The sequence below is a fragment of the Ovis canadensis genome, chromosome 13, assembly GCF_042477335.2.
Source record: "Ovis canadensis isolate MfBH-ARS-UI-01 breed Bighorn chromosome 13, ARS-UI_OviCan_v2, whole genome shotgun sequence".
In the NCBI taxonomy this organism is placed as follows: domain Eukaryota; kingdom Metazoa; phylum Chordata; class Mammalia; order Artiodactyla; family Bovidae; genus Ovis; species Ovis canadensis.
Window position 1 is genome coordinate 35,330,229 of NC_091257.1, and position 25,538 is coordinate 35,355,766.

Here is a 25,538-nt window from a genome sequence, read left to right on the forward strand (position 1 = left end):
TTGTCTCACCAATTCCTTCCCAGTGGTTTGTACCCTGACCTCAATTTTCTTAGGGGTATAAGAGGAGCTGTTGATTTTCAGTTCATATATTTTCTTGCTGAGTGGTTGGGAGTAGCAACTCCTAAGCTCCTTACATAGTGGTCCAGAAACAGGAAAATTTGCAGGCTCTCTTTCAATGAGATTTGTTCTCTTTCTCCACTACCTTTATTCTTTACAGCTCTTTTTCTTTGTTCTTGCCTTCTTGTTCAGCTGTTTTATTGTGGTATTACTCAGCAACCCAGAACCTTATGTGAGTAACAGTCCTGTTGTAGGGTCTCATATGTTTTCCACATTCTTTCACTTAGCCCTAGCCACAGCAATGAGGGTAGGCATATTTCCCATCTCAGTTTATAAGCAAGGTTCCCAGCCCCAATCTCTAACTTCATTGAGAGAATTAGGCTCTGTTCATCCAGGGCTGTGCAGCATTTGAAGTAGTTGAAGTTCTCGCCACTACAGCCTGTCTGGTCTCAAGTCTGAGAGTTCTATGGTTTCAGCTCTGTTCATCATATCTGTTCTTCCTCATCTTTTGAGATGTTTTCTCTTGTGCTTATTCTGTCTCTGCTTTTATAAAACTGTATTTTTATGTCATTTATCATTTCCTTGTGTATAGGTCAGAGGCAAAGTATTAATTTATTGTACTATTTTGATTAAAGTCAATCAGAGCTTCACTAAATTCATAGTTTTTTTTTTTGAAGCGGTAGGAATATTTGCTATCTTACAAGGAAATAGAGCATTTGAAAAACCTTATTTTTAGAATTAAAGTTATAAAAATATAGAAATAGCTTTGTATTTCTGTATTATATGTATTACTGAATTAAAATAAATCCAGATTAGTTTTAAGAATCAGATGTGAAAAATTGATTAACAGTATTTTTATGTACTACAAAACCTATCCATGTAATTTGTGGGATTGTAAGTATCTGGTATTTCAACATAGTTTGGTCAGAAAGAGGCAGTTTAAATTACATTCCCTTAAATGATGAAGGTTTTCCTGTGAAGAATAGAAAAAATAACCAAAAGGAAAAATAATTCTGGGAAGAAAGATGAGGAATTTTTGATTAAAGAAAGATTGCATTGTGACATTTAAATGATCATTTGGTGGCACAGAGATTTTTATATCAATAGATTTCTTTTTATAAGAACATTCATATTGAGGATAGTATAAAACTTTGATTTCAGGAATTAGGATGAGATTACAATGCATTTTAGAAATCAAATATGGCAGGACTTCCCTGGTGGTCTAGTGGTTAAGACTTTATCTTCCAATGCAGGGGGTGAGGGTTCTACCTCTGGTCAGGCAGCTAAGATCCCATATGTCTCATGGCTGAAAAAACCAAAGCGGAAAACAATATTGGAACACATTCAATAAAGACTTTAAAAATAGTCCACATCAAAAAAAAGTAAGAAAATATGGAAATGAAAATCTATAATTTGTAGTTGATGTCATTAAAAAATCCTATTCTTTTAAATAAAATACTTGTGTTTTAAACTTGATTTTGAAAATTCCAGAAACATGATAATTTTGTTCAAACAGAAACAGCTGAGTTTTTTCTAAGTTGCTTTCCCCCCCTTTATTTTTCAGGTTACTGTCTATGGGTAGGGGCTAAGCAAGCTTCTACTCTTACCCATTTAGACAGCAGGGCTTACCTGAATAGCTCCGTGTGTCACTGCCTGGGCTGGAGCTGCCATCTTCAATTCTATTACTCTATGGAAAACAGTGTTCTCAGAGTAGGACTGTCTAATGATAAGGTGAGAAGAAACTCGTATTACATTTATTGTGTTATTCATTATATTTTGACTCTTTTTTATTTCTTCTAGGTCCTTGTTAAACCTTTCTTGCATCTTCTCAATCCTTGTCTCTAGGCTATTTATCTGTGTTTCCATTTTGATTTCAAGATTTTGGATCATTTTCACTATCAATATTCGGAATTCCTTCTCCAGTAGATTCCCTACTTCTTCCTCTTTTGTTTGATTTGGTGGGCAACTCTCCTGTTCCTTTACCTGCTGAGTATTCCTCTGTCTCTTCATCTTGGTTATATTGCTGCGTTTGGGGTGGCCTTTTTATATTCTGATAATTTGTGGAGTTCTCTTTATTATGGAGCTTCCTCACTTTGGGTGGGGTTCTATCAGTGGCTTGTCAAGGTTTCCTGGTTAGGGAGGCTTGTGTTGGAGTTTTGGTGGGTGGAGCTGGGTTTCTTCTCTCTGGAGTGCAGTGGAGTGACCCGTAATGGGTTATGAGACATCAAAGGTTTTGGGATAATTTTGAGCTGCCTGTATATTGAGGCTCAGGGGAGTGTTCCTGTGTTGCTGGAGAATTTGCGTGGTATGTCTTGAGATCAGAAACACTCTGGAGGCAACAAATAGTAGAATAACGGAGGCAGAAGATAGGATTAGTGAAATAGAAGATAGAATGGTAGAAATAAATGAATCAGAGAGGAAACAAGAAAAACGAATTAAAAGAAACGAGGACAATCTCAGAGACCTCCAGGACAATATGAAACGCTCCAACATTCGAATTATAGGAGTCCCAGAAGAAGAAGACAGAAAGAAAGATCATGAGAAAGTCCTTGAGGAGATAATAGTTGAAAACTTCCCTAAAATGGGGAAGGAAATAATCACCCAAGTCCAAGAAACACAGAGAGTCCCAAATAGGATAAACCCAAGGCGAAACACCCCAAGACACATATTAATCAAATTAACAAAGATCAAACACAAAGAACAAATATTAAAAGCAGCAAGGGAAAAACAACAAATAACACACAAGGGGATTCCCATAAGGATAACAGCTGATCTGTCAATAGAAACTCTTCAGGCCAGGAGGGAATGGCAAGACATACTTAAAGTGATGAAAGACAATAACCTACAGCCCAGATTACTGTACCCAGCAAGGATCTCATTCAAATATGAAGGAGAAATCAAAAGCTTTACAGACAAGCAAAAGCTGAGAGAATTCAGCACCACCAAACCAGCTCTCCAACAAATTCTAAAGGATATCCTCTAGACAGGAAACACGAAAAGGGTGTATAAACCCGAACCCAAAACAATAAAGTAAATGGCAACGGGATCATACTTATCAATAATTACCTTAAACGTAAATGGGTTGAACGCCCCAACCAAAAGACAAAGACTGGCCGAATGGATACAAAAACAAGACCCCTCTATATGCTGCTTACAAGAGACCCACCTCAAAACAAGGGACACATACAGACTGAAAGTGAAGGGCTGGAAAAAGATATACCACGCGAATAGAAACCAAAAGAAAGCAGGAGTGGCAATACTCATATCCGATAAAATAGGCTTTAAAACAAAGGCTGTGAAAAGAGACAAAGAAGGCCACTACATAATGATCAAAGGAACAATCCAAGAAGAAGATATAACAATTATAAATATATATGCACCCAATATAGGAGCACCACAATATGTAAGACAAATGCTAACAAGTATGAAAGGGGAAATCAACAATAACACAATAATAGTGGGAGACTTTAATACCCCACTCACACCTATGGACAGATCAACTAAACAGAAAATTAACAAAGAAACGCAAACTTTAAATGATACATTAGATCAGTTAGACCTAATTGATATCTATAGGACATTTCACCCCAAAACAACGAATTTCACCTTTTTTTCAAGTGCTCATGGAACCTTCTCCAGGATAGATCACATCCTGGGCCATAAATCTAAACTTGATAAATTCAAAAAAATCGAAATCATTCCAAGCATCTTTTCTGACCATAATGCATTAAGATTAGATCTCAATTACAGGAGAAAAACTATTAAAAATTCCAACATATGGAGGTTGAACAACACACTTCTGAATAACCAACAAATCACAGAAGAAATCAAAAAAGAAATCAAAATATGCATAGAAACTAATGAAAATGAAAACACAACAACCCAAAACCTGTGGGACACTATAAAAGCAGTGCTAAGAGGAAAGTTCATAGCAATACAGGCATACCTCAAGAAACAAGAAAAAAGTCAAATAAATAACCTAACTCTACAACTAAAGCAACTAGAAAAGGAAGAGTTGGAGAACCCCAGAGTGAGTAGAAGGAAAGAAATCTTAAAAATTAGGGCAGAAATAAATGCAAAAGAAACAAAAGAGACCATAGCAAAAATCAACAAAGCCAAAAGCTGGTTCTTTGAAAGGATAAATAAAATTGACAAACCATTAGCCAGACTCATCAAGAAGCAAAGAGAGAAAAATCAAATCAATAAAATTAGAAATAAAAATGGAGAGATCACAACAGACAACACAGAAATACAAAGGATCATAAGAGACTACTATCAGCAGTTGTATGCCAATAAAATGGACAACGTGGAAGAAATGGACAAATTCTTAGAAAAGTACAATTTTCCAAAACTGAACCAGGAAGAAATCGAAAATCTTAACAGACCCCTCACAAGCACGGAAATTGATACTGTAATCAGAAATCTTCCAGCAAACAAAAGCCCAGGTCCAGATGGCTTCACAGCTGAATTCTACCAAAAATTTCGAGAAGAGCTAACACCTATCCTACTCAAACTCTTCCAGAAAATTGCAGAGGAAGGTAAACTTCCAAACTCATTCTATGAGGCCACCATCACCCTAATACCAAAACCTGACAAAGATGTCACAAAAAAAGAAAACTACAGGCCAATATCTCTGATGAACATAGATGCAAAAATCCTCAACAAAATTCTAGCAATCAGAATCCAACAACACATTAAAAAGATCATACACCATGACCAAGTGGGCTTTATCCCAGGGATGCAAGGATTCTTCAATATCCGCAAATCAATCAATGTAATTCACCACATTAACAAATTGAAAAATAAAAACCATATGATTATCTCAATAGATGCAGAGAAGGCCTTTGACAAAATACAACATCCATTTATGATAAAAACTCTCCAGAAAGCAGGAATAGAAGGAACATATCTCAACATAATAAAAGCTATCTATGACAAACCCACAGCAAACATTATCCTCAATGGTGAAAAATTGAAAGCATTTCCCCTAAAGTCAGGAACAAGACAAGGGTGTCCACTTTCACCGCTACTATTCAACATAGTTCTGGAAGTTTTGGCCACAGCAATCAGAGCAGAAAAAGAAATAAAAGGAATCCAAATTGGAAAAGAAGTAAAACTCTCACTGTTTGCAGATGACATGATCATCTACATGGAAAACCCTAAAGACTCCACCAGAAAATTACTAGAGCTAATCAATGAATATAGTAAAGTTGCAGGATATAAAATCAACACACAGAAATCCCTTGCATTCCTATACACGAATAATGAGAAAGTAGAAAAAGAAATTAAGGAAACAATTCCATTCACCATTGCAACGAAAAGAATAAAATACTTAGGAATATATCTACCTAAAGAAACTAAAGACCTATATATAGAAAACTATAAAACACTGATGAAAGAAATCAAAGAGGACACTAATAGATGGAGAAATATACCATGTTCATGGATTGGAAGAATCAATATAGTGAAAATGAGTATACTACCCAAAGCAATTTACAAATTCAATGCAATCCCTATCAAGCTACAAGCCACATTTTTCACAGAACTAGAACAAATAATTTCAAGATTTGTATGGAAATACAAAAAACCTCGAATAGCCAAAGCAATCTTGAGAAAGAAGAATGGAACTGGAGGAATCAACTTGCCTGACTTCAGGCTCTACTACAAAGCCACAGTCATCAAGACAGTATGGTACTGGCACAAAGACAGACATATAGATCAATGGAACAAAATAGAAAGCCCAGAGACAAATCCACACACATATGGACACCTTATCTTTGACAAAGGAGGCAAGAATATACAATGGAGTAAAGACAATCTCTTTAACAAGTGGTGCTGGGAAAACTGGTCAACCACTTGTAAAAGAATGAAACTAGATCACTTTCTAACACCGCACACAAAAATAAACTCAAAATGGATTAAAGATCTAAATGTAAGATCAGAAACTATAAAACTCCTAGAGGAGAACATAGGCAAAACACTCTCAGACATAAATCACAGCAGGATCCTCTATGATCCACCTCCCAGAATGCTGGAAATAAAAGCAAAAATAAACAAATGGGATCTAATTAAAATTAAAAGCTTCTGCACAACAAAGGAAAATATAAGCAAGGTGAAAAGACAGCCTTCTGAATGGGAGAAAATAATAGCAAATGAAGCAACTGACAAACAACTAATCTCCAAAATATACAAGCAACTTCTGCAGCTCAACTCCAGAAAAATAAACGACCCAATCAAAAAATGGGCCAAAGAACTAAATAGACATTTCTCCAAAGAAGACATACGGATGGCTAACAAACACATGAAAAGATGCTCAACATCACTCATTATTAGAGAAATGCAAATCAAAACCACAATGAGGTACCACTTCACACCAGTCAGAATGGCTGCAATCCAAAAATCTGCAAGCAATAAATGCTGGAGAGGGTGTGGAGAAAAGGGAACCCTCCTACACTGTTGGTGGGAATGCAAACTAGTACAGCCACTATGGAGAACAGTGTGGAGATTCCTTAAAAAATTGCAAATAGAACTACCTTATGACCCAGCAATCCCACTGCTGGGCATACACACCGAGGAAACCAGAATTGAAAGAGACACATGTACCCCAATGTTCATCGCAGCACTGTTTATAATAGCCAGGACATGGAAACAACCTAGATGTCCATCAGCAGATGAATGGATAAGAAAGCTGTGGTACATATACACAATGGAGTATTACTCAGCCGTTAAAAAGAATTCATTTGAATCAGTTCTGATGAGATGGATGAAACTGGAGCCGATTATACAGAGTGAAGTAAGCCAGAAAGAAAAACACCAATACAGTATACTAACACATATATATGGAATTTAGGAAGATGGCAATGACGACCCTGTATGCAAGACAGGGAAAGAGACACAGATGTGTATAACGGACTTTTGGACTCAGAGGGAGTGGGAGAGGGTGGGATGATTTGGGAGAATGACATTTTAACATGTATACTATCATGTGAATTGAATCGCCAGTCTATGTTTGACGCAGGATGCAGCATGCTTGGGGCTGGTGCATGGGGATGACCCAGAAAAATGTTATGGGGAGGGAGGTGGGAGGGGGGTTCATGTTTGGGAATGCATGTAAGAATTAAAGATTTTAAAATTTAAAAAATAAAAAACTAAAAAAAAAAAAAACAAAAACAAAACACAAACAACTCAATCAAAAAAAAAAAAAGAAACTCATATTACTTTCAAATTCAGTAATAAATGAAATTTCTATTCTTGGCAATTTTTATTTCTATTTCTTAGTTATGTGTAGACTGCAGGTATTTTTTGACTTGCCTTTATTTGATATACTTTTTTTTTTTTTTCTCTCTGAGGGGGAGTTTATCTTTTTCTTTTCCATTATGTTTTAGTAAAAGATATTGAATGTAGTTTCCTGTGCTATACAACAGGACCTTGTTTATTTGGTATACCTTTAAAAAATGTACTAAGAAATTAGTTTAAGAGATATTGTCAAGTACAAAAGTCATGGTGATAGTTTGTAAAAACTTCATAAGATTTTTAAAATTCATGAAAATATGTTAAAAGAAACTGTGGTGTTATAATATATTGGGGATTCTATATTATCAACTCTACACTGAAGTGTTGATGTGATATGCTCTGGATTTTTAATCTCTGTATCATTAAAGCTATAAATATGATGGAAGTAAATTACTTGTTCTGTTACAGTAAGATACAGTTTTAAAAGATTGGTAATTGCTGATTAAGCCAAGTGAGTCATATAACTGGAAAAAAATAGTGCATTGGGCAGAGAGAAAGTTGTAGTGGTAATGCTAGCGAGTAAAAAAAAAACTAACTTTAACTGAAAACAATCCTCTACACATACAAAAAATACTTGAGACTCTGAGAATTTCTATTGTCAAAAATTTATTTACAGGTAGGAATAAAGAAATTGTAGGGGTAAACAGCAGTCACTGCAGAAATGGGAGACATTTGACAATAATTGCAGGAATTCTGACACTGGAAAAGGATGGTAAAACCCTCCAATCAAGTTTCCTTTTGCTCAAACGGCTTTGGGTAAATTGAGTTGAAACTTCTGTGTGACATCAGTCAGATTCATTCTTCAACAAAAGTTTGTCACTTGTACTTATCAGGTGCCACTAACCATCTTTCAGAAGCATTTTCTTTTGTTCTATTTTTAAAATTCATTATTTTTAATTGGAGAATAATTGCTTTACAATATTGTGTTGGTTTCTGCCATATATCAACATGAGTCTGCCATAGGCATACATATGTCCTCTCCCTCCTGAACCTCCCTCCTACCCTCCACTCCATCCCACCCCTCTGGGTTGTCACAGAGCACCAGATCTGAGCTCCATGTGTTATACAGCAACTTTCCACCGGCTATCTAATTTTACACATATAATGTATGTGTTTCAGGGCTACTCTCTCCATTTGGGCCACCCTCTTCCCTCTGTGTCCACAAGCCCATTTTCTATGACTGCCTCTCCATTGCTGCCCCACAGATAGGTTCATCAGTACTATCTTTCTAGATTCCATATATATACACAATATATGATATTTATCTTTCTCTTTCTGTACTTCATCCTGTATAATAGGCTCTAGAAGTGTGAAGTGACTTCATAGTTGATCCTCAAGTATCAAACTTCTTATTACCAAGATACTTGAACATCGAAGTCATTCTTTTTCTCCTGAGTTCTATCATTTCACCTGTCCCTTTTTCTTTTTTGTGTCATTCTCATCATATCCAGTCTTTTTTTTTTTTTTCTTCTACTTCTCTTTTCCAGGACTTTCATAGACTGCTAAAGCTGAATACTCTCCTTAGATGGCCTAACACATTTTTCTTTGTTACATGGATGAGACATTTTACTATATTTTCATTGCATTTTTTCCAGTAGTATTTGGCAGTGTGCTGCCCTAGAATCTATTTGATATATTTCATTCATTTGATGTGGTATGGGATTTCTTTGGAAGGAACGATGCTAAAGCTGAAACTCCAGTACTTTGGCCACGTCATGTGAAGAGTTGGCTCATTGGAAAAGACTCTGATGCTGGGAGGGATTGGGGGCAGGAGGAGAAGGGGACAACAGAGGATGAGATGGCTGGATGGCATCACGGACTCGATGGACGTGAGTCTGAGTGAACTCCAGGAGTTGGTGATGGACAGGGAGGCCTGGCGTGCTGAGATTCATGGGGTGGCAAAGAGTCGGACATGACTGAACAACTGAACTGAACTGAGGTGGGTGGAGGGGCTGAAACACCTCCCTGCCCTTTCTGTAGGGCTCCAAACTTTTCAGATAATTGGAAAATTTTTACGAACAAAAATAGGTTTAACTTTATATGTTATAGCATTCAAGCTTCAAGTATCTTTTAGTTACTATCAGCTGTGTCATGTAAACCAAGTCCAGTGAACTTTCATGTACTTTGAAACTTTCTGCAATTTCCAAATCCTCCTTCAACAAAGGCATAGTAAAAAGAAAATTCTGAAATTTTGTTGAGCTTATATTATAGTTAAAGATGCATTTTAGAAAGTATGATGTTACAATACTGCTTTTCAAAAGGTGGGTGATTAATATTCATTAAATGTTGAATGAATTATTATCCTAAGTTTAAGTAGAAATTTGTGTTTTTTATCTTCTAATACTAAGGGTTATTTTAATATCCTGAACATCAGTGGTAGATTATGTTTCAGTACGTGTATATGGAGATATGAATTATTGGAAGTGAGCAGTATCATTCCTCTGGCTTTGGGACTGTACAAGAAAAAAGTGCAAATAAATTGGTTTCAAATACTATGTCATATAATAATAATAGACTTCTCAAGATTCTGTCTCCCTCCTTATAAGAAGAAGTTAACCGTGGAGAACTCATCCAGCGTATTAATCAGAAACAATCGGAGGTATATCTTAGGCAGTGTTGACTGATACTTGGTCCATGAGTTCACCAGCATTCTGCAAGGCACTGTCCAGTCTTTTCTGACACTATTCACTGTGCTCACTACATGCCACGCATCGGTCACTAGTGCAAAATCTGCATCACAGTACATTTAAATGACAACTTGATGTTGTGTCACAAAGTTAAAAAGGACTTCAAACCTATCATTTAAAAAATTAGCTCTTGATGAAAATGATCATTAACATAATCTGTGGATAGAATAACAAAAACAACCCTTATGATAACGTGTGCAGGTGAACCAAGAAATATCTAGGGGGAATGTTAAGCACAATTTTATTTTTTGGAGTACTTTAGAGCTTGAGAAATAAAAAATAGGTGAAAGGAAAGTTGTTAGATAAAAAGTTGAAACTTTGAAAGTCAGCTCCACTGTATGTACCATCTAACTGTTCTTAGGATTAAGTTTCTGCCCATCATCTATAAGATAATAATCATAGCAACAGCCTATCTTTTATCCTCAGGAAAGTTGCCATGTCAGTGAGCCAAGGATAGTATGGGTTCCCAGCTTGTGGTGACTTTTATATATTTTTAAAATTCCCACTGGCAAATAAATAGGAGGAACTTGTAGTTGAGAAAGGAAAGAAAATACCTTAGAAAAATATCTTTTCTTGTGTGATACAAGTTTTAAAGCTATAATAAGCTTTCCTTGAAGGAGAGCTTTTGCTAAAGTACATGGACCTATCACCACATGCAATCAAAAGTAGTTTAAAAAAAAAAAACTTGAATTTGATATCTGATTTTTTTTTTGCCCCACTGGAAGAGGCGGGGAGAAGCAGAGAGCTCTAAGAGATCCGATCATAAATATTTTTCTTGAGAGGTAAAACGGCATTATTAAGCCTGGTCTGGGGAGTTTTGCTGTTGTTGTTGTCCAGTTGCTAAGTCCTAGGTGTGTGCTCAGTTACTCAGCCATGTCTGACTCTTTGCGACCCCATGGACTGTAGCCCATCAGGCTCCTCTGTCCATGGGGATTCTCCAGGCAAGAATACTGGAGTGGGTTGCCATTCCCTTCTCCAGGAGATCTTCCTGACCCAGGGGTGAAACCCACATCACTTGCATCTCCTTCATTGGCAGGCATATTCTTTACCACTCTGTCACCTGGGAAGCTGGTCTAGAGGAGTAAAGACATTTACATAATTTTGATTGATTGATTTTAAGATAATAGAACATTGGAACATCACTTGAAGGCTTTTCTGACCTGAGGGTTTGTGTTTTACATTGACACCTGTTGAAAGTAACTAGCTAAGTGTGAGAGTATGGACAAATATAAAATAAAAGCTGATATCATGTAGTTGGAGTAAATTTTTTTTTGTTTGTAATACTTGTGTTGTCAGATAGGAAAATGTGGTAGAAAAGTCTAGATTTCATACACAATATACCATTAAATGATTTTTCAAATGCTAAGTTAAGTTTAGAAAGAACTATGCTCAGCCTCCTGAACAAAATGTAAATGCATTCTTCTTCAGGTAGAATGGGGAAAATCAATTAGTCATCGTGAAGAAAGAGCAAAACAACTGTACATTACCCTCATAAAGTGAAGTGAAGGGACGTGGTGAATGCAGCTTGCCTGGTAGTGTTAATAAAAGCGTCAGCGGAGGACATAGTGTCTCAGTGCTAAATAACTAAAGTTGCTTAAGAAATTATTGAAAGAAAAATTTGCTGTATTTTTCAACCCTTTATAACTTCATTGTGATGTGACCTGGAAACTATCAGCTAAAAATATATGTCCGCCATGTATGTTTCATTGTCTTATGGAAGCTTAAATGTTCATATAAATAAGTAATAGAATGAAGTACATTTTAATGGGTTTAGACTATCTTCTCTGAAATATTTAAGACCTAGAAATTGGAGTAGATAACAGAGGGCAAAGAACAAAGCTAAAAAGAAATTCATATTTAGAAAATCTTGCATATGAATGAAATAAGTGAAACCAAGTAAGGAGATAAAGGCTCTTAAGAGTCTGAAAATGATGGATGTCATGTGTCATCTGGATTACAATTAGATGTCACCTTCCAGTGCTGTTTCCTATCTCACAGATGGGAGGTCACAGAGATGGCCTCAGAGTTTAACCTGAGACATTTATGCCACTGTCTGCATTTTCACTGTATTTCACTATCTATCTATATCTATCTATCCTCCTCCTCCTCCTCCTAAGTTGCTTCAGTCGTGTCTGACTCTGTGCGACCCCACAGATGGCTGCCCACCAGGCTCCTCTGTCCCTGGGATTCTCCAGGCAAGAATATTGGAGTGGGTTGCCATTTCCTTCTCCATATCTATCTATATATGTGTGTGTGTGTGTGTGTGTGTGTGTGTGTGTGTGTATAATTGTTCAGTTGCTCAGTCATGTCCGACTCTTTGCAACCCCATGGACTGCAGCACTCCAGGCCCCCCTGCTCCTCACCATCTCCTGAAGTTTACCCAAGTTCATGTCCATGGCATTAGTGATGCCATTCAGCCATCTCATCTTCTGATGCCCTCTTTTCCTTTTGCCTTCAATCTTTCCCAGCATCAGGGACTTTTCTAATCAGTTGTCTGTTCACATCAGATGACCAAAATACCAGAGCTTCAGCTTTAGCATCAGGCCTTCCAACGAATATTCAGGTTGATTTCCTTTAAGATTGACTGGTTTGATTTCCTTGCTGTCCAACAGACTCTCAGGAGTCTTTTCTAGCACCACAGCTCAAAGGCATCAATTCTTTGGCATTCTGCCATCTTTATGGTCCAGCTCTCACAACCGTACATGACCACTGGGAAGGCCATAGCCTTGACTATATGGACCTTTGTTGGCAGAGTAATTTCTCTGCTTTTCAACACATTGTCTAGGTTTGTCATAGCTTTCCTAACAGAAGCAATCGTCTTCTGATTTCTTTGCTGCAGTCACCATCCACAGTGATTATATATATCACTAAATCTAAGGAAAATAGGGTTATTTCATAGCATGAAAGCACAATCAAAATCATAAAGTCCAATACTATGGGCAAAATTATGGAGTACTTTATAAACTTTTATCAAATATATGACCTCCTAGTATATAGTAACATAGTTTCGAATATACTTTGCAACCTGGAAAATGACCATCATAGAGACATCTGACATAGGATGCTTTAGAAGACATGGAAAGGTCTTTGAATGAGTGACTGGAGAGTAAAATAGAAATATAATCTCCAGAAAAGAACTGTATGATTTGGAACTTGGAATGACTTCTTCCATAGGAAAAAATATTTGAGATTTGCAGAAAATATATCTGATAACATTTTTTTACTTTCATGTTAAATATTTGCTTGCATTTTTTCTTTTCTTTAATCAAGGCAATATTGCAGAATGTAGTAATATCAGTGGGATCAGTGTTTAAATAGCTGGCTTATTAATTGATGCTTCAGTTCAGTTCAGTCACTCAGTCGTGTCTGACTCTTTGCAACCCCCTGAATTGCAGCATGCCAGACCTCTTTGACCATCACCAACTCCCAGAGTTCACTCAAACTCGTGTCCATCGAGTCCGTGATGCCATCCAGCCATCTCATCCTTGGTCGTCCCCTTCTCCTCCTGCCCCCAATCCCTCCCAGAATCACAGTCTTTTCCAATGAGTCAACTCTCGCATGAGGTGGCCAAAGTACTGGAGTTTCAGCTTCAGCATCATTCCCTCCAAAGAAATCCCAGGGCTGATCTCCTTTAGAATGGACTGGTTGGATCTCCTTACAGTCCAAGGGACTCTCAAGAATCTTCTCCAACACCACAGTTCAAAATCATCAATTCTTTAGCACTCAGCTTTCTTCACAGTCCAACTCTTACATCCATACATGACCACTGGAAAAACCATAGCCTTGACTAGATGGACCTTTGTTGGCAAAGTAATGTCTCTGCTTTTGAATATACTATCTAGGTTGGTCATAACTTTTCTTCCAAGGAGTAAGCATCTTTTAATTTCGTGGCTGCAATCACCATCTGCAGTGATTTTGGAGCCCCCCAAAATAAAGTCTGACACCTTTTCCACTGTTTCCCCATCTATTTCCCATCAGTGATGGGACTAGATGCCACGATCTTCGTTTTCTGAATGTTGAGCTTTAGGCCAACTTTTTCACTCTCTTCTTTTACTTTCATCAAGAGGCTTTTTAGCTCCTCTTCACTTTCTGCCATAAGGGTGGTGTCATCTGCATATCTGAGGTTATTGATATTTCTCCCAACAATCTTGACTCCAGCTTGTGTTTCTTCCAGTCCAGCGTTTCTCATGATGTACTCTGCATAGAAGTTAAATAAGCAGAGTGACAATATACAGCCTTGATGTACTCCTTTTCCTATTTGGAACCAGTCTGTTGTTCCATGTCCAGTTCTAACTGTTGCCTCCTGACCTGCATATAGGTTTCTCAAGAGGCAGGTCAGGTGGTCTGGTATTCCCATCTCTTTCAGAATTTTCCACAGTTTCTTGTGATCCACATAGTCAAAGGCTTTGGCATAGTCATAAAGCAGAAATAGATGTTTTTCTGGAACTCTCTTGCCTTTTCCATGATTCAGCAGATGTTGGCAATTTGATCTCTGGTTCCTCTCCCTTTTCTAAAACCAGCTTGAACATCGGAAGTTCATGGTTCACATATTGCTGAAGCCTGGCTTAGGGGATTTTGAGCATTACTTTACTAGCATGTGAGATGAGTGCAGTTGTGTGGTAGTTTGAGCATTCTTTGGCATTCCCTTTCTTTGGAATTGGAATGAAAACTGAACTTTTCCTGTCCTGTGGCCTCTGCTGAATTTTCCAAATTTGCAGGCATATTGAGTGCAGCACTTTCACAGCATCATCTTTTAGGATTTGAAATAGTTCAACTGGAATTCCATCACCTCCACTAGCTTTGTTCATAGTGATGCTTCCTAAGGCCCACTTCACATTCCAGGATGTCTGACTCTAGGTGAGTGATCACATCATGATGATTATATTGGTCGTGAAGATCCCTTTTGTACAGTTCTTCTGTGTATTCTTGCCACCTCTTCTTAATATCTTCTGCTTCTGTTAGGTCCGTACCATTTCTGTCCTTTATTGAGCCCATCTTTGCATGAAATGTTCCCTTGGCATCTCTAATTTTCTTGAAGAAATCTCTAGTCTTTCCCATTCTGTTGTTTTCCTCTCTTTCTTTGCATTAATTGCTGAGGAAGGCTTTCTTATCTCCTCTTGCTATTCTTTGGCACTCTGTATTCAGATGCTTACATCTTTCCTTTTCTCCTTTGCTTTTTGCTTCTCTTCTTTTCACAGCTATTTGATACTTAGGATTTTATATTTGGAAGTGTAGTACTTTACTCAAGATTCCATTCAAATTTTTCTTCCAAACTTATTCTCTATAATAAAAAATAGGCATCTTTATTATGTATATATACTTTATTTCCTTAGTTTTTAAAAGATAATTTTCATAGAGTGGTTTTAGAGCCACAGCAAAATCTAAAGAAAGGTACAGAGATCTCCCATACACCCCCTGTCCCCACATATTCAGTCTCCCCCATTAGTATCATCTCCCACTAGAATGGCACACATGTTACAACTGATGAACCTACACTGACATGTCATTATCACCTGAGGTCTCTAATTTACATTAGGGGTCATGTTTAGGGCTGCATATTCAGTAGCTTTGGACAAATGTATAATGAATGACATGGATCCATCATTATATTATCATAAAGAGTATTTTTGCTACCTTAAACACTCTCTGCACTCTCTCTTTTCCTCCCTCCCTATCTCCATTTCTTTATTTTTGTCTTAAAATATAATATATTATTTTAAACAATACTTCAGTTTTTTAGTACTGAATACCCTCCAGGTACGATCAACTCTACTGAAATGTAATTAAGAGGGCACGTATATAAATATGAGATTAGAATTTTGGGAATGAGTGATGTTTTTTTCTTTGAATCAAAGGAAGAAGAAACATTTTGGATATACAACACATCAACTCACAGAAAATGGGTGAAAGTGGATGTGGTAATACCAGAAGAACTGAAGACATTTAAGGTATAAAAGGGAAAAACAAGTATTTTTTATCATAGGTTTAATTTTTAGCCTTGTAGTGAACTTATCATTCGTTGTTAATTTAAATTAGCATTTAAATTAGAAATACAGACTCATATGTTTAGGGAGAGCAATTACTTGTTTTCATTGTACCTACCTGTACTCAAGTCAAATTTGCTTGAGTGGAGAAGCAAGAAAGTAACTACTATATTTTTTTTAAACAGAGTTAATGTATTGATCAAATCTAGGAAAGAATAATACAGTTCTTATACTGAAGCTACAGGTCACTCACAAACAAAAGATTGACACATTCAAATTTTATATAATTCAGTATTCAACAAAAGTTTTTGAAATGATGAGAATATTAACTACTCTTGTTTAAAGCATCCTCGTTCTCCATGGGCTCCCTCCCTAGCATCCCCAAACACTGTGCAGTACAACCAAGGAAGCCAGTTGCATTTGAAGCAGATAAACAATAAACCGGTATTGAAAAATCAGGAGAGTATATGCAAATATTTTGAATGCAGGAATTCACATCTTTATAATGCATGGGTAACTCTATCTGTCCAAAGATGCATCTGAAATATACATATGCTCAGTGGAAATGCTATCTCTTAAAATTATTAACTTGGGTTTTGTGTTGTATATAGAGTTGAGATTGTGCAGAAAAATATCTGGTAACATTTAAAAACTTTCATATTGAGTGTTTGCCATTTCTTTTCTAATATCATGGCAATATTGCAATGTGTAGTAATGTCAGATCGACATAGAAATTCTGGTATTATTAACTGCTGTTTAGATTTTTATTTTTAAAGTACAGTAGTTTAAGGTTCCATTCATTTTGTGTTGTATAAAGAGTATATAAATATATTTATACTGGAGTGTAAGTGTAAAATAAAGAGGCTGATTGTATGTGTGGCTTATGAAACCAATTTCATTACTTTAAGGTAATATCACACTCATACATTTTTCTAGGTATTAAAAGGAGGACCCAATTGATATGAACTGTGACTATGCAGAATTTTTAAATCCAATTTGCCGCTGAATTTGGAACTTAAGAATCACAGCATTTTTGTAGCAATCTCAGAAGTTGAGGTTTATATCATAGCCCATTGAGTTAACATCTTGATACTATTTTAAAAATTGTTAAATATTTATGCAAACTTGATCTTAAGTAATTCTTAGATATATATTGCTCATGTTTTTGAAAAGAAAATCTCTCAGACATTTGAAGCTGGAAGAGACTAAAAGGAGTCAGTCTTTGTTCCTAGAATCTTATTTACATATTAACAATATCAACGCAGAAAAAAAAATACCCCCTGAATTACTAAGCTGTACATCTGAAATACAATATTATAAATTAACTATACTTCAAAAAGTAGAAATAGTTTTGTTGTATTCCATGAAGACCAAACCAAACCCAATATCTAGTTCAGTGCTAATCAACAGAACTTTCTGTGTTAATGGCAGTTTTATCTGTGTTCTCCAGTATGGTAGCCAGTAGCCACATGTGCTTATTGAATTCTTGAAATGTAACTATTAAAATGTGGAACTGAGTTTTAGCTTAATTTTTGTTCATGTAAATTGACATAGCCCTATGTAGCTAGTGACTGGAGAAGGCAATGGCAACCCACTCCAGTACTCTTGCCTGGAAAATCCCATGGACGGAGGAGCCTAGTAGGCTGCAGTCCATGGGGTCACACAGAGTCGGACATGACTGAAGCAACTTAGCAGCAGCAGCAGCAGCTAGTGACTGCCATATTGGATGGCAGAGAATAAGGTATCTGCTATACAGTTTTTAATTTCTTTTGCACTCTTGGTGTTACCTAATAATTGCTCTTGTTAAAACTTCAAGGGATATTAATACTTTCACATTATCTTACACTAGAATAGCAACGTATGGTTGTTTCAACTTGCTAGTAGTTTATACCTTTAGAAACCCTGCAATTCAGTTAGAGAAAATGAATTCATTTCCTTTAATTAGCACTTATTTGATTGTTAGAGCAATTCTTTTATAAGAATTAGTAGATTTTAAAATTTATAGTTTTCCTATTCTATTGCATCCCTTTTTATCTGCCTGACATTTCACTTCCTACCTTCTACTAACTAATTTCAATAGTTAAAAAACCAAGTGCATCTATAACTCTTGTTATATAAATAGCAACAACACTTATTCTTTTCCTTGAATATTAAAGTCAGTGGGCTGTGAAAATGATGACCAAGTAAGTCTGCAGTCAGGGACATTGTTGGTGATTAAATAGGATCATGATCATGGGTGATCTCTCAGATCAGATCATCAGATCATGGGTGGTTTCTTAGACACTTCAGTGGCTCTAATGTGCCCATCAATCTGATGCGTGTGAGTCAAACTTATCAAATGGGAACTTTATTCTTAGTTGTATTTGCTGCTTAGTTGTATTTGCTTTATCTTTAAAAAGGCATTTTTCTGAATAATTCTTAAATCTCCAGTATTATTTTTGGAGTCTTTTTGAAGAAGTTTTTAAGGTCACAAATTGTTCTCTGTGCTTCCTTGAAGATTATTTTTGAAGGGACTATTTTGAGCCAGAAAGGTTTTATTGGGCTTGATGACCTGTGGGTCTACGCCTGTGCCCAGGCCCGGTCCAGACAACTTTGCTCTGCAGATGAATTCACCTGTGCCAGCGGCCAGTGCATTGCTCGAGAATTGGTTTGTGACTCTTGGCAGGACTGTTCTGATAAGAGTGATGAGGACCCGACAACTTGCTGTAAGTAAATTAATGGTTGATTCACTCCTATGCTCACATTCATGATAGTGGTTGAATTTAAAAGAGTCTTTATCTTGAGCAAGGTGAAGTTAGTATGTATGAAGTAAGATGAATGTATGTTCTCACTTTGATGCCATTAGCACTATTCCTTGTGGACATCTCTACGCTAACAATGTTTTGGTGCTTTTTGCTCACTCTCAGAATCTATTTGTTCAACAAATGAATAGTTGTGATGTTGAGTGAGATGTGTGTATTTTGAGTAAGAGGAAAATGGATGGGAAAAGGAACCTATTTGTATTCTTCTCTTAAATACAAATTTACTATGGGTTAATAACCTTTTTTAAATGTAAGATTTTTTTCCATTCTGACCAATTATGCAGAAAGCTGTGGGGCAAGGAGAAAGAGAAGGAGGGCTGTCATTACCTTCCAGATAGCCATGATGATGTAGAAATCAGCCATGGTTGGTATTCATGACTAGGCAAAAAGGCCCAACTCCTTTATTTCAGACCTTTTATGAAGTCTTTGATAAGAGTAATGATAAGAAATTCTATTACTATTCAAACCTATTTATATCAGAAAGGAAACATAATTTAATTTACAACTTACATCATGGTTTTCATTCATATGAGGTAACTTAGCAACTAAAATACATGTCTTTTTAGAAACAATGAGTACAACTAAATGCATCCAATTTCTATATCACAAACAGGAGGGTTTCTTAATTATTAAAAATTTTACATTTATTTTTGCTTAAGGGCTTTATTTTAGTGATATATTTTATTGAGCAACAGAAAAATGTTATAACAAGATGAAATCACCTTTTTAATGAAAAGCTTTTACAATATGCTTCTGCTGATTGGTAAGCAAGAATTTTACTGAGATTTATGGACAAAGATGTAGAAAAGAGAAGAGAAAGCAAGGAAGAAACTCTCTGCCTCTTTGTAAATAGCAGTTCAGTCTATTCCCAAGACACTTGGTTTTAACCATAAATTTAAGTAAAACAATCTCCTTACCGATATGATCTCCATGGATTTTTTTGTGTGCCCTTTTTTTTTCATTAGAAATGAGGCATTTCATTTTCTCTAATGCGACTGTCACTTTCCTCTTTTTGCTTCATTAAAAAGCTTTTTTTTTTTTTCAGACAATTTGGTTCATTTCTTGTGACAAATTCACCTTTCTAATGGTTTGTATTATTCTCAATTTCAATTGAGAGTAAATATATTTCTTGTCTTTTCAATTCCACATATTGAAACTTAATAGCTTTTCTTCTTTCTTTCCCCACAATTCAAGGATTCTTTATGCTTTCTTTTTAAGTGGTTTTCTTCATCGAATTTCATCTAGAATATTAGTAGATACTTTAGCATTTGATTGTGGACATACTTTCCCATATCTCTTTATTGGAAGTTTTATTGACTACTTATCTGGTGTTTTCCTCATAGATTATATCTTGATACCATTTTGCTCTTTCCTTTGTGTGAATTCAGGGACAGATCCCTGTCCTTATCAAAAAGTAGTTTTACTTCATAGTCAGCTAAATTTTCCAAATAATATAAGCTCATTTACTCAAATAGTCAAAGAACACCTGGCATGCTTGCTTGACTTAGATCAACTTTATATAGGAGATATGACATAAAAAGGTAGCCATGTTACATATTACAAAACATCCATACAGTTTGGTGTCAGCATGAGTATTTCATGTACATATTTGTATAATCATTTTTGCTTGGAGGTAATTATTGTATAGTAATGGAATTACTAGACTCTATATAAATGTTATAATGTTACACTGTTTTCTGCACTGAAGTATTTAACATGTGCAACCCATGTGTAATACGCAAAACGTCAAATACCATAGTGCATAAAATAGTGTAGCACTGTATCAGTTCTAACAATTCCATTACTATATAAATAAGTTTCTTCAAGCAAAAATGATTATACAAATAAGTACATGAAATAATCTTGTCAATATCAAAGCATATGTATATATATTTTGTAGTATGTAACATGGCTACATTCTTATGTCATATCCCCTATATAAAGTATATAAACACATGTATATATATATGTTATTGCAAAATAAGAGGCTTTCCTTTGACATTTTAAGCCAGTTTCAAACATTGTACAACATACTTTGAGTTTGTATTTTATAAATTTGAATTTGTTATACAAATTTTTTTATAAATATAATTTTAAGGTCCATAAAACTCAAGAAAAATGTTTTTATATCTTTTTAAAAACTGTCAGCATAGGATGAATCTCTAGATTAGTATAGCTCATATTGCCGGGAGAAATATCAACAAGCTCAGATATGCAGATGACACCACCCTTATGGCAGAAAGCAAAAAAGAACTAAAGAGCCTCTTGATGAAAGTAAAAGAGGAAAGTGAAAAAGTTGGCTTAAAGCTCAACATTCAGAAAATGAAGATCAAGGCATCTGGTCCCATCACTTCATGGCAAATAGATGGGGAAACAATGGAAACAGTGAGAGACTTTATTTTGGGGGGCTTCAAAATCACTGCAGATGGTGACTGCAGCCATGAAATTAAAAGACACTTGCTCCTTGGAAGAAAAGTTATGACCAACCTAGACAACATATTAAAAAGCAGAGATATTACTTTGCTGACAAAGGTCCATCTATTCAAAGATATGGTTTTTCCAGTAGTCATGTATGGATGTGAGAGTTGGGCCATGAAGAAAGCTGAGCGCTGAAGAATTGATGCTTTTGAACTGTCGTGTTGGAGCCACTCTTGAGAGTCCCTTGGACTGCAAGGAGATCCAACCAGTCAATTGTAAAGGAAATTAGTCCTGAGTATTCATTGGAAGGACTGATGCTGAAGCTGAAGTTCCAAGACTTTGGCCACCTGATGTGAAGAACTGACTCACTGGAAAAGACCCTGATTCTGGGAAAGATTGAAGGTTGGAGGAGAAGGGGATGACTGAGGATGAAATGGTTGGATGACATCACTGGCTTGATGTACATGAGTTTGAGCACACGCTGAGTGTTGGTGATGGACAGGGAAGTATGGCATGCTGCAGTCCATGCGGTTACAGAGTCAGACACTGCTGAGCAACTGAACTGATAATTACAGCTGTGAACTGAACTGATATATACAGCTTGAATACATCAGATTTTTTTTACTGTATTCCAGAGGCTAAGTAAATATTAACTCATGAATATTATCAGTTGGTATCTGTGGTCAGCATGATTTTTGCAAAAATGCATGTTTACTCAGGTAAACATCCTTTACCAGGTTTACTAAGAAAGTTTACCAAACTTTCTTTACCAAGTTCCTCTTACTTTTATACCATTTTAACAAATGTAGTTGATTGAGCCTCCAGCCCAGTACCTTTTCAAAAGTAGCTAATGGTAAAGGAAAAATGGGTTCTGCTATTCCTACCGTTAGTGTTACTTGGTTGACTTAGTAGTCTTGGCAGCAGCATCTGCGAGTTCCTTGGAAACGTAGAACTTTGGGATACAACCCAGTCTTACAGAACCCAAACTTGCATTTTAATTCCCATAGAAGTCTCTCAGTCGTGTCTGTCTCTTTGCGACCCCATGGACTGTAGCCTCTGAAGTTCCTCCGTACATGGAATTTTCCAGGCAAGGGTACTGGAATGGGTTGCCATTTCCTTCTCCACTGCATTTTAATAGTGCCCCAGATGATTCACCTGCATGTTTTAAAATTTGAGAACCACAGTGCCTAAAAGGCTTCCAAAATGGAGGCCGAAAACACTTTCTGAAAAGAGAAAACAGGTGGAGAGAAAACTGTAAGAGAAAACAGTTTTAAAAGGCAAATTGGAGGCCTTTCATGATAGAAAACAAAACTCCCAGTACTTCACTAACACCTAAGGGCATCATTAAAATTCCTAACAACATAGTTTTAAAATAGTGCTATTAAGATGTATTGATGTACAAGAACTGCACAAAACGAATGTATACAGTTGGGTTACTTTCGACATATGCATACATTTGTGAAACCTGTGCCGCATCCTTCACCCCCCAGGTTTTCTTTGTCCTTCCCTGCCCCTCCCCACGCCCCCACCCCACATTTTTGTAGCCAAAACACTTGACCCAAGATTTATCTTCCTAACCAGGAGGGGCCGCACATACAGGCGCCCTGGAGGCCTAGGTGCTGGAGGGTACCTGCTGCGGTTTGCAGGCAGCCGAGGCGAAGGGCGTGGCAGGGGAGGGGCAGCCGGCGGTACTTGAGGCTGCGTCTGCTGCCCCCCCCCGCCCCCCCCCCCCTTCCTCCTCCGCTGCCTCCTGGTTCTCTGGCTCAGGTCAGTTAAGGGTCACCTAGTGTCAACATTTCCCAGCAGCGGAACGGTTCAGGGTCCACCTGCTGCAGCTGAACCCCTGTCTGGGTCTAGCAGCCTCCACGACCGGCCCTTGCAGGTGAACCCGCGCAGCAACGTCTTGGTGCAGCGTTCATTCGGATGGTGAAAGGGGCGCCGCAGGACCCACGACCCGCTGCCCTAGCGATCTTGGTCCTGAGGGCAAAGGCACTGGCCTCTTGGCCATCGCCGCAGGTCACCCAGGTCCGGGGCCTCCCCTTAGCAGGGCATCCCCGTGTGACGGCTCCCCGGGACCCAGGCGCTCCTGTGGAGTCCTCACCTTCGCCGCGGCTCCTCCTTCCTGGAAGAGACCTGTCGAGCGGAGGTGGGGTGCCGGAGGGAAAAGGGGGCCACCACCTCTGACACTCCGGGGCAGGAGAGGTGTTGCCGGGGAAGGTGCCCAAATGGCAGTGGTCCTGCAGGAGGACGTGGCCCAGGCCGCAGTGCCGGTGAGGCGCGGAAGGTTCAGGGAGGGGAGCACCTGGGAGCCCCGAGCAGCCGCTGGAGGCGGGAAGCCCGGCCGCTGTGCCCGAGGGGGAATCAGCCCTGAGGAGAGGGGTGGTGGTCAAAGAACCTTCAGCAGCGAGGAGCGCAGGCCTTTCCAGTCCTCAGAGCAGGAGCAGGAATGCAAGCCCTGCAAGGATGGGGAAGCGCCGGTGCGTGGTTTACTGCAGGCAGTTTCGTAGAACTTGTCTGAAGTCCTCTAACCCTTCCTAGTGGAGGATATCACCTGTCAAAGTTCCAAATAGCCTAGATGCTCTTGCCCAGTAAAACTTCGCCACTGTCAACTCTTAAAGGCTCAAGATTGGTGTTGGAGATGCACAGGCAAGTGCCTGTCCCCACAGCACTTTCAGCTTAAAATACGTCCTTTAAATGGACACGAAAGACGGTTCAGAGAACGGGTGCTCGTGGAGCAGACAAGTGAGCCTTTTTTCATGTTCCTTCTCCTTTCTGCCTCTCCCATTTCAAAATACTACACAAAACGTTATATTTTTTTTACAAGTATTAAGTGTTGCAAAACAATTAGCAAAGTGTATAATACAGTATCCTTGACTATAGACAGTACTTTGCATAACCAGAATTTGTATCAACTGAACAGCATATACTTTCCAAGGTTTTCAATACCTCATGCAAGTGGAATCATTATTCTAAGTGAAATAAGCCAGTCACAGAAAGGCAAATACTGCACAGTTCCAAACTATAGGTTTTTGATGGTTATCAATATGATCCTGTATAAAACAGGGACATTTAAGAATAAAATACTAATGCCATATATTTTCTACAACATTTCCAATAAGATGTAACATATACTAGGTATACACTGGTATATGCATACATGGTCTAAACGTATACATTGGCTAGCAGAACAACTAACATTTAAAATATACCTAATTTTCCAACATATGCTACAATGTGGCTAAATCTTGAAGACATTATGCTAAGTGAAATATGCAGGTCACAGCAGGACAAACATTGTATAATTCTACTTACCTGCTGCTAAGTCACCTCAGTTGTGTCCGACTCAGTGCGACCCCAGAGACGGCAGCCCACCAGGCTCCCCCGTCCCTGGGATTCTCCAGGCAAGAACACTGGAGTGGGTTGCCATTTCCTTCTCCAATGCATGAAAGTGAAAAGCGAAAGTGAAGTCGCTCAGTCGTGTACAACTCTTAGCGACCCCATGGACTACAGCCTACCAGGCTCCTCTGTCCATAGGATTTTCCCGGCAAGAGTCCTGGAGTGGGGTGCCATTGTCTACTTAGCTAGAAGACTCAAAACAGGAATCAGAATGGTGGTTGCCAGAGGTTGAAGGGAAGGGAAAAATGCGAATGTTTAATGGGTATGGAGTTTGGCTTTGGGATTATGGGAAAGTTCTGGAGACACATGATGGTGACGATTGTACAACTGTGTAAAGGTGCTTAGTGCCACTCAGCTGGACACTTAAAAATGGTCAAAAAGGTAAATTTTATAATAAGTGTGGTGGTGGTTTAGTCACTAAGTCGTGTCTGACTCTTGCAACCCCATGGACTATAGCCCACCAGGCTCCTCTGTCCGTGGGGTTGTCCAGGCAGGAATAACGGAGTGGGTTGCCATTTCCTTCTCCAGGGGAATCTTCCTGACCCAGGAATCAAACCTGGGTTTCCTGCATTGTAGGCAGATTATTTACCAACTGAACTACAAAGGAAGCCCATATGAGTATATTTTACCACAATAAAATGTTGAAAAAATATATATAGTTTATGCAGAAAGACTGTGTGTCAACAAGGACGGAAGGATGGACAGATCAGTGTTTAAATTAAAGCAGTTTGGAAAATTCCATGGGAAAACTCTTTTAATTGAATGAAAAAATAGGAATGTTTCAGAGCATTTAAAATGTGAATAGAAACTGTGACACTTCAAAGAAGAAGGTACAATATTCAAGTGAAAGAGACTTAAACCAAGAATCTGGTGCAAGATGTTTAATTTTCAATGTGATACTG

At 37.8% G+C, this 25,538-nt stretch overlaps 1 protein-coding gene across 1 annotated transcript in view; it reads left to right on the top strand.

Moving 5' to 3' along the window:
- MALRD1 (MAM and LDL receptor class A domain containing 1) overlaps positions 1–25,538 on the top strand; it is a 595,589-nt gene that overhangs the window by 40,629 nt on the left and 529,422 nt on the right. The window contains exons 8-10 of the mRNA XM_069547391.1: positions 1,622–1,788; positions 15,893–15,985; positions 18,519–18,726. Coding sequence (XP_069403492.1) covers positions 1,622–1,788; positions 15,893–15,985; positions 18,519–18,726 — 468 coding nt within the window. The remainder of the gene's footprint in view (positions 1–1,621; positions 1,789–15,892; positions 15,986–18,518; positions 18,727–25,538) is intronic.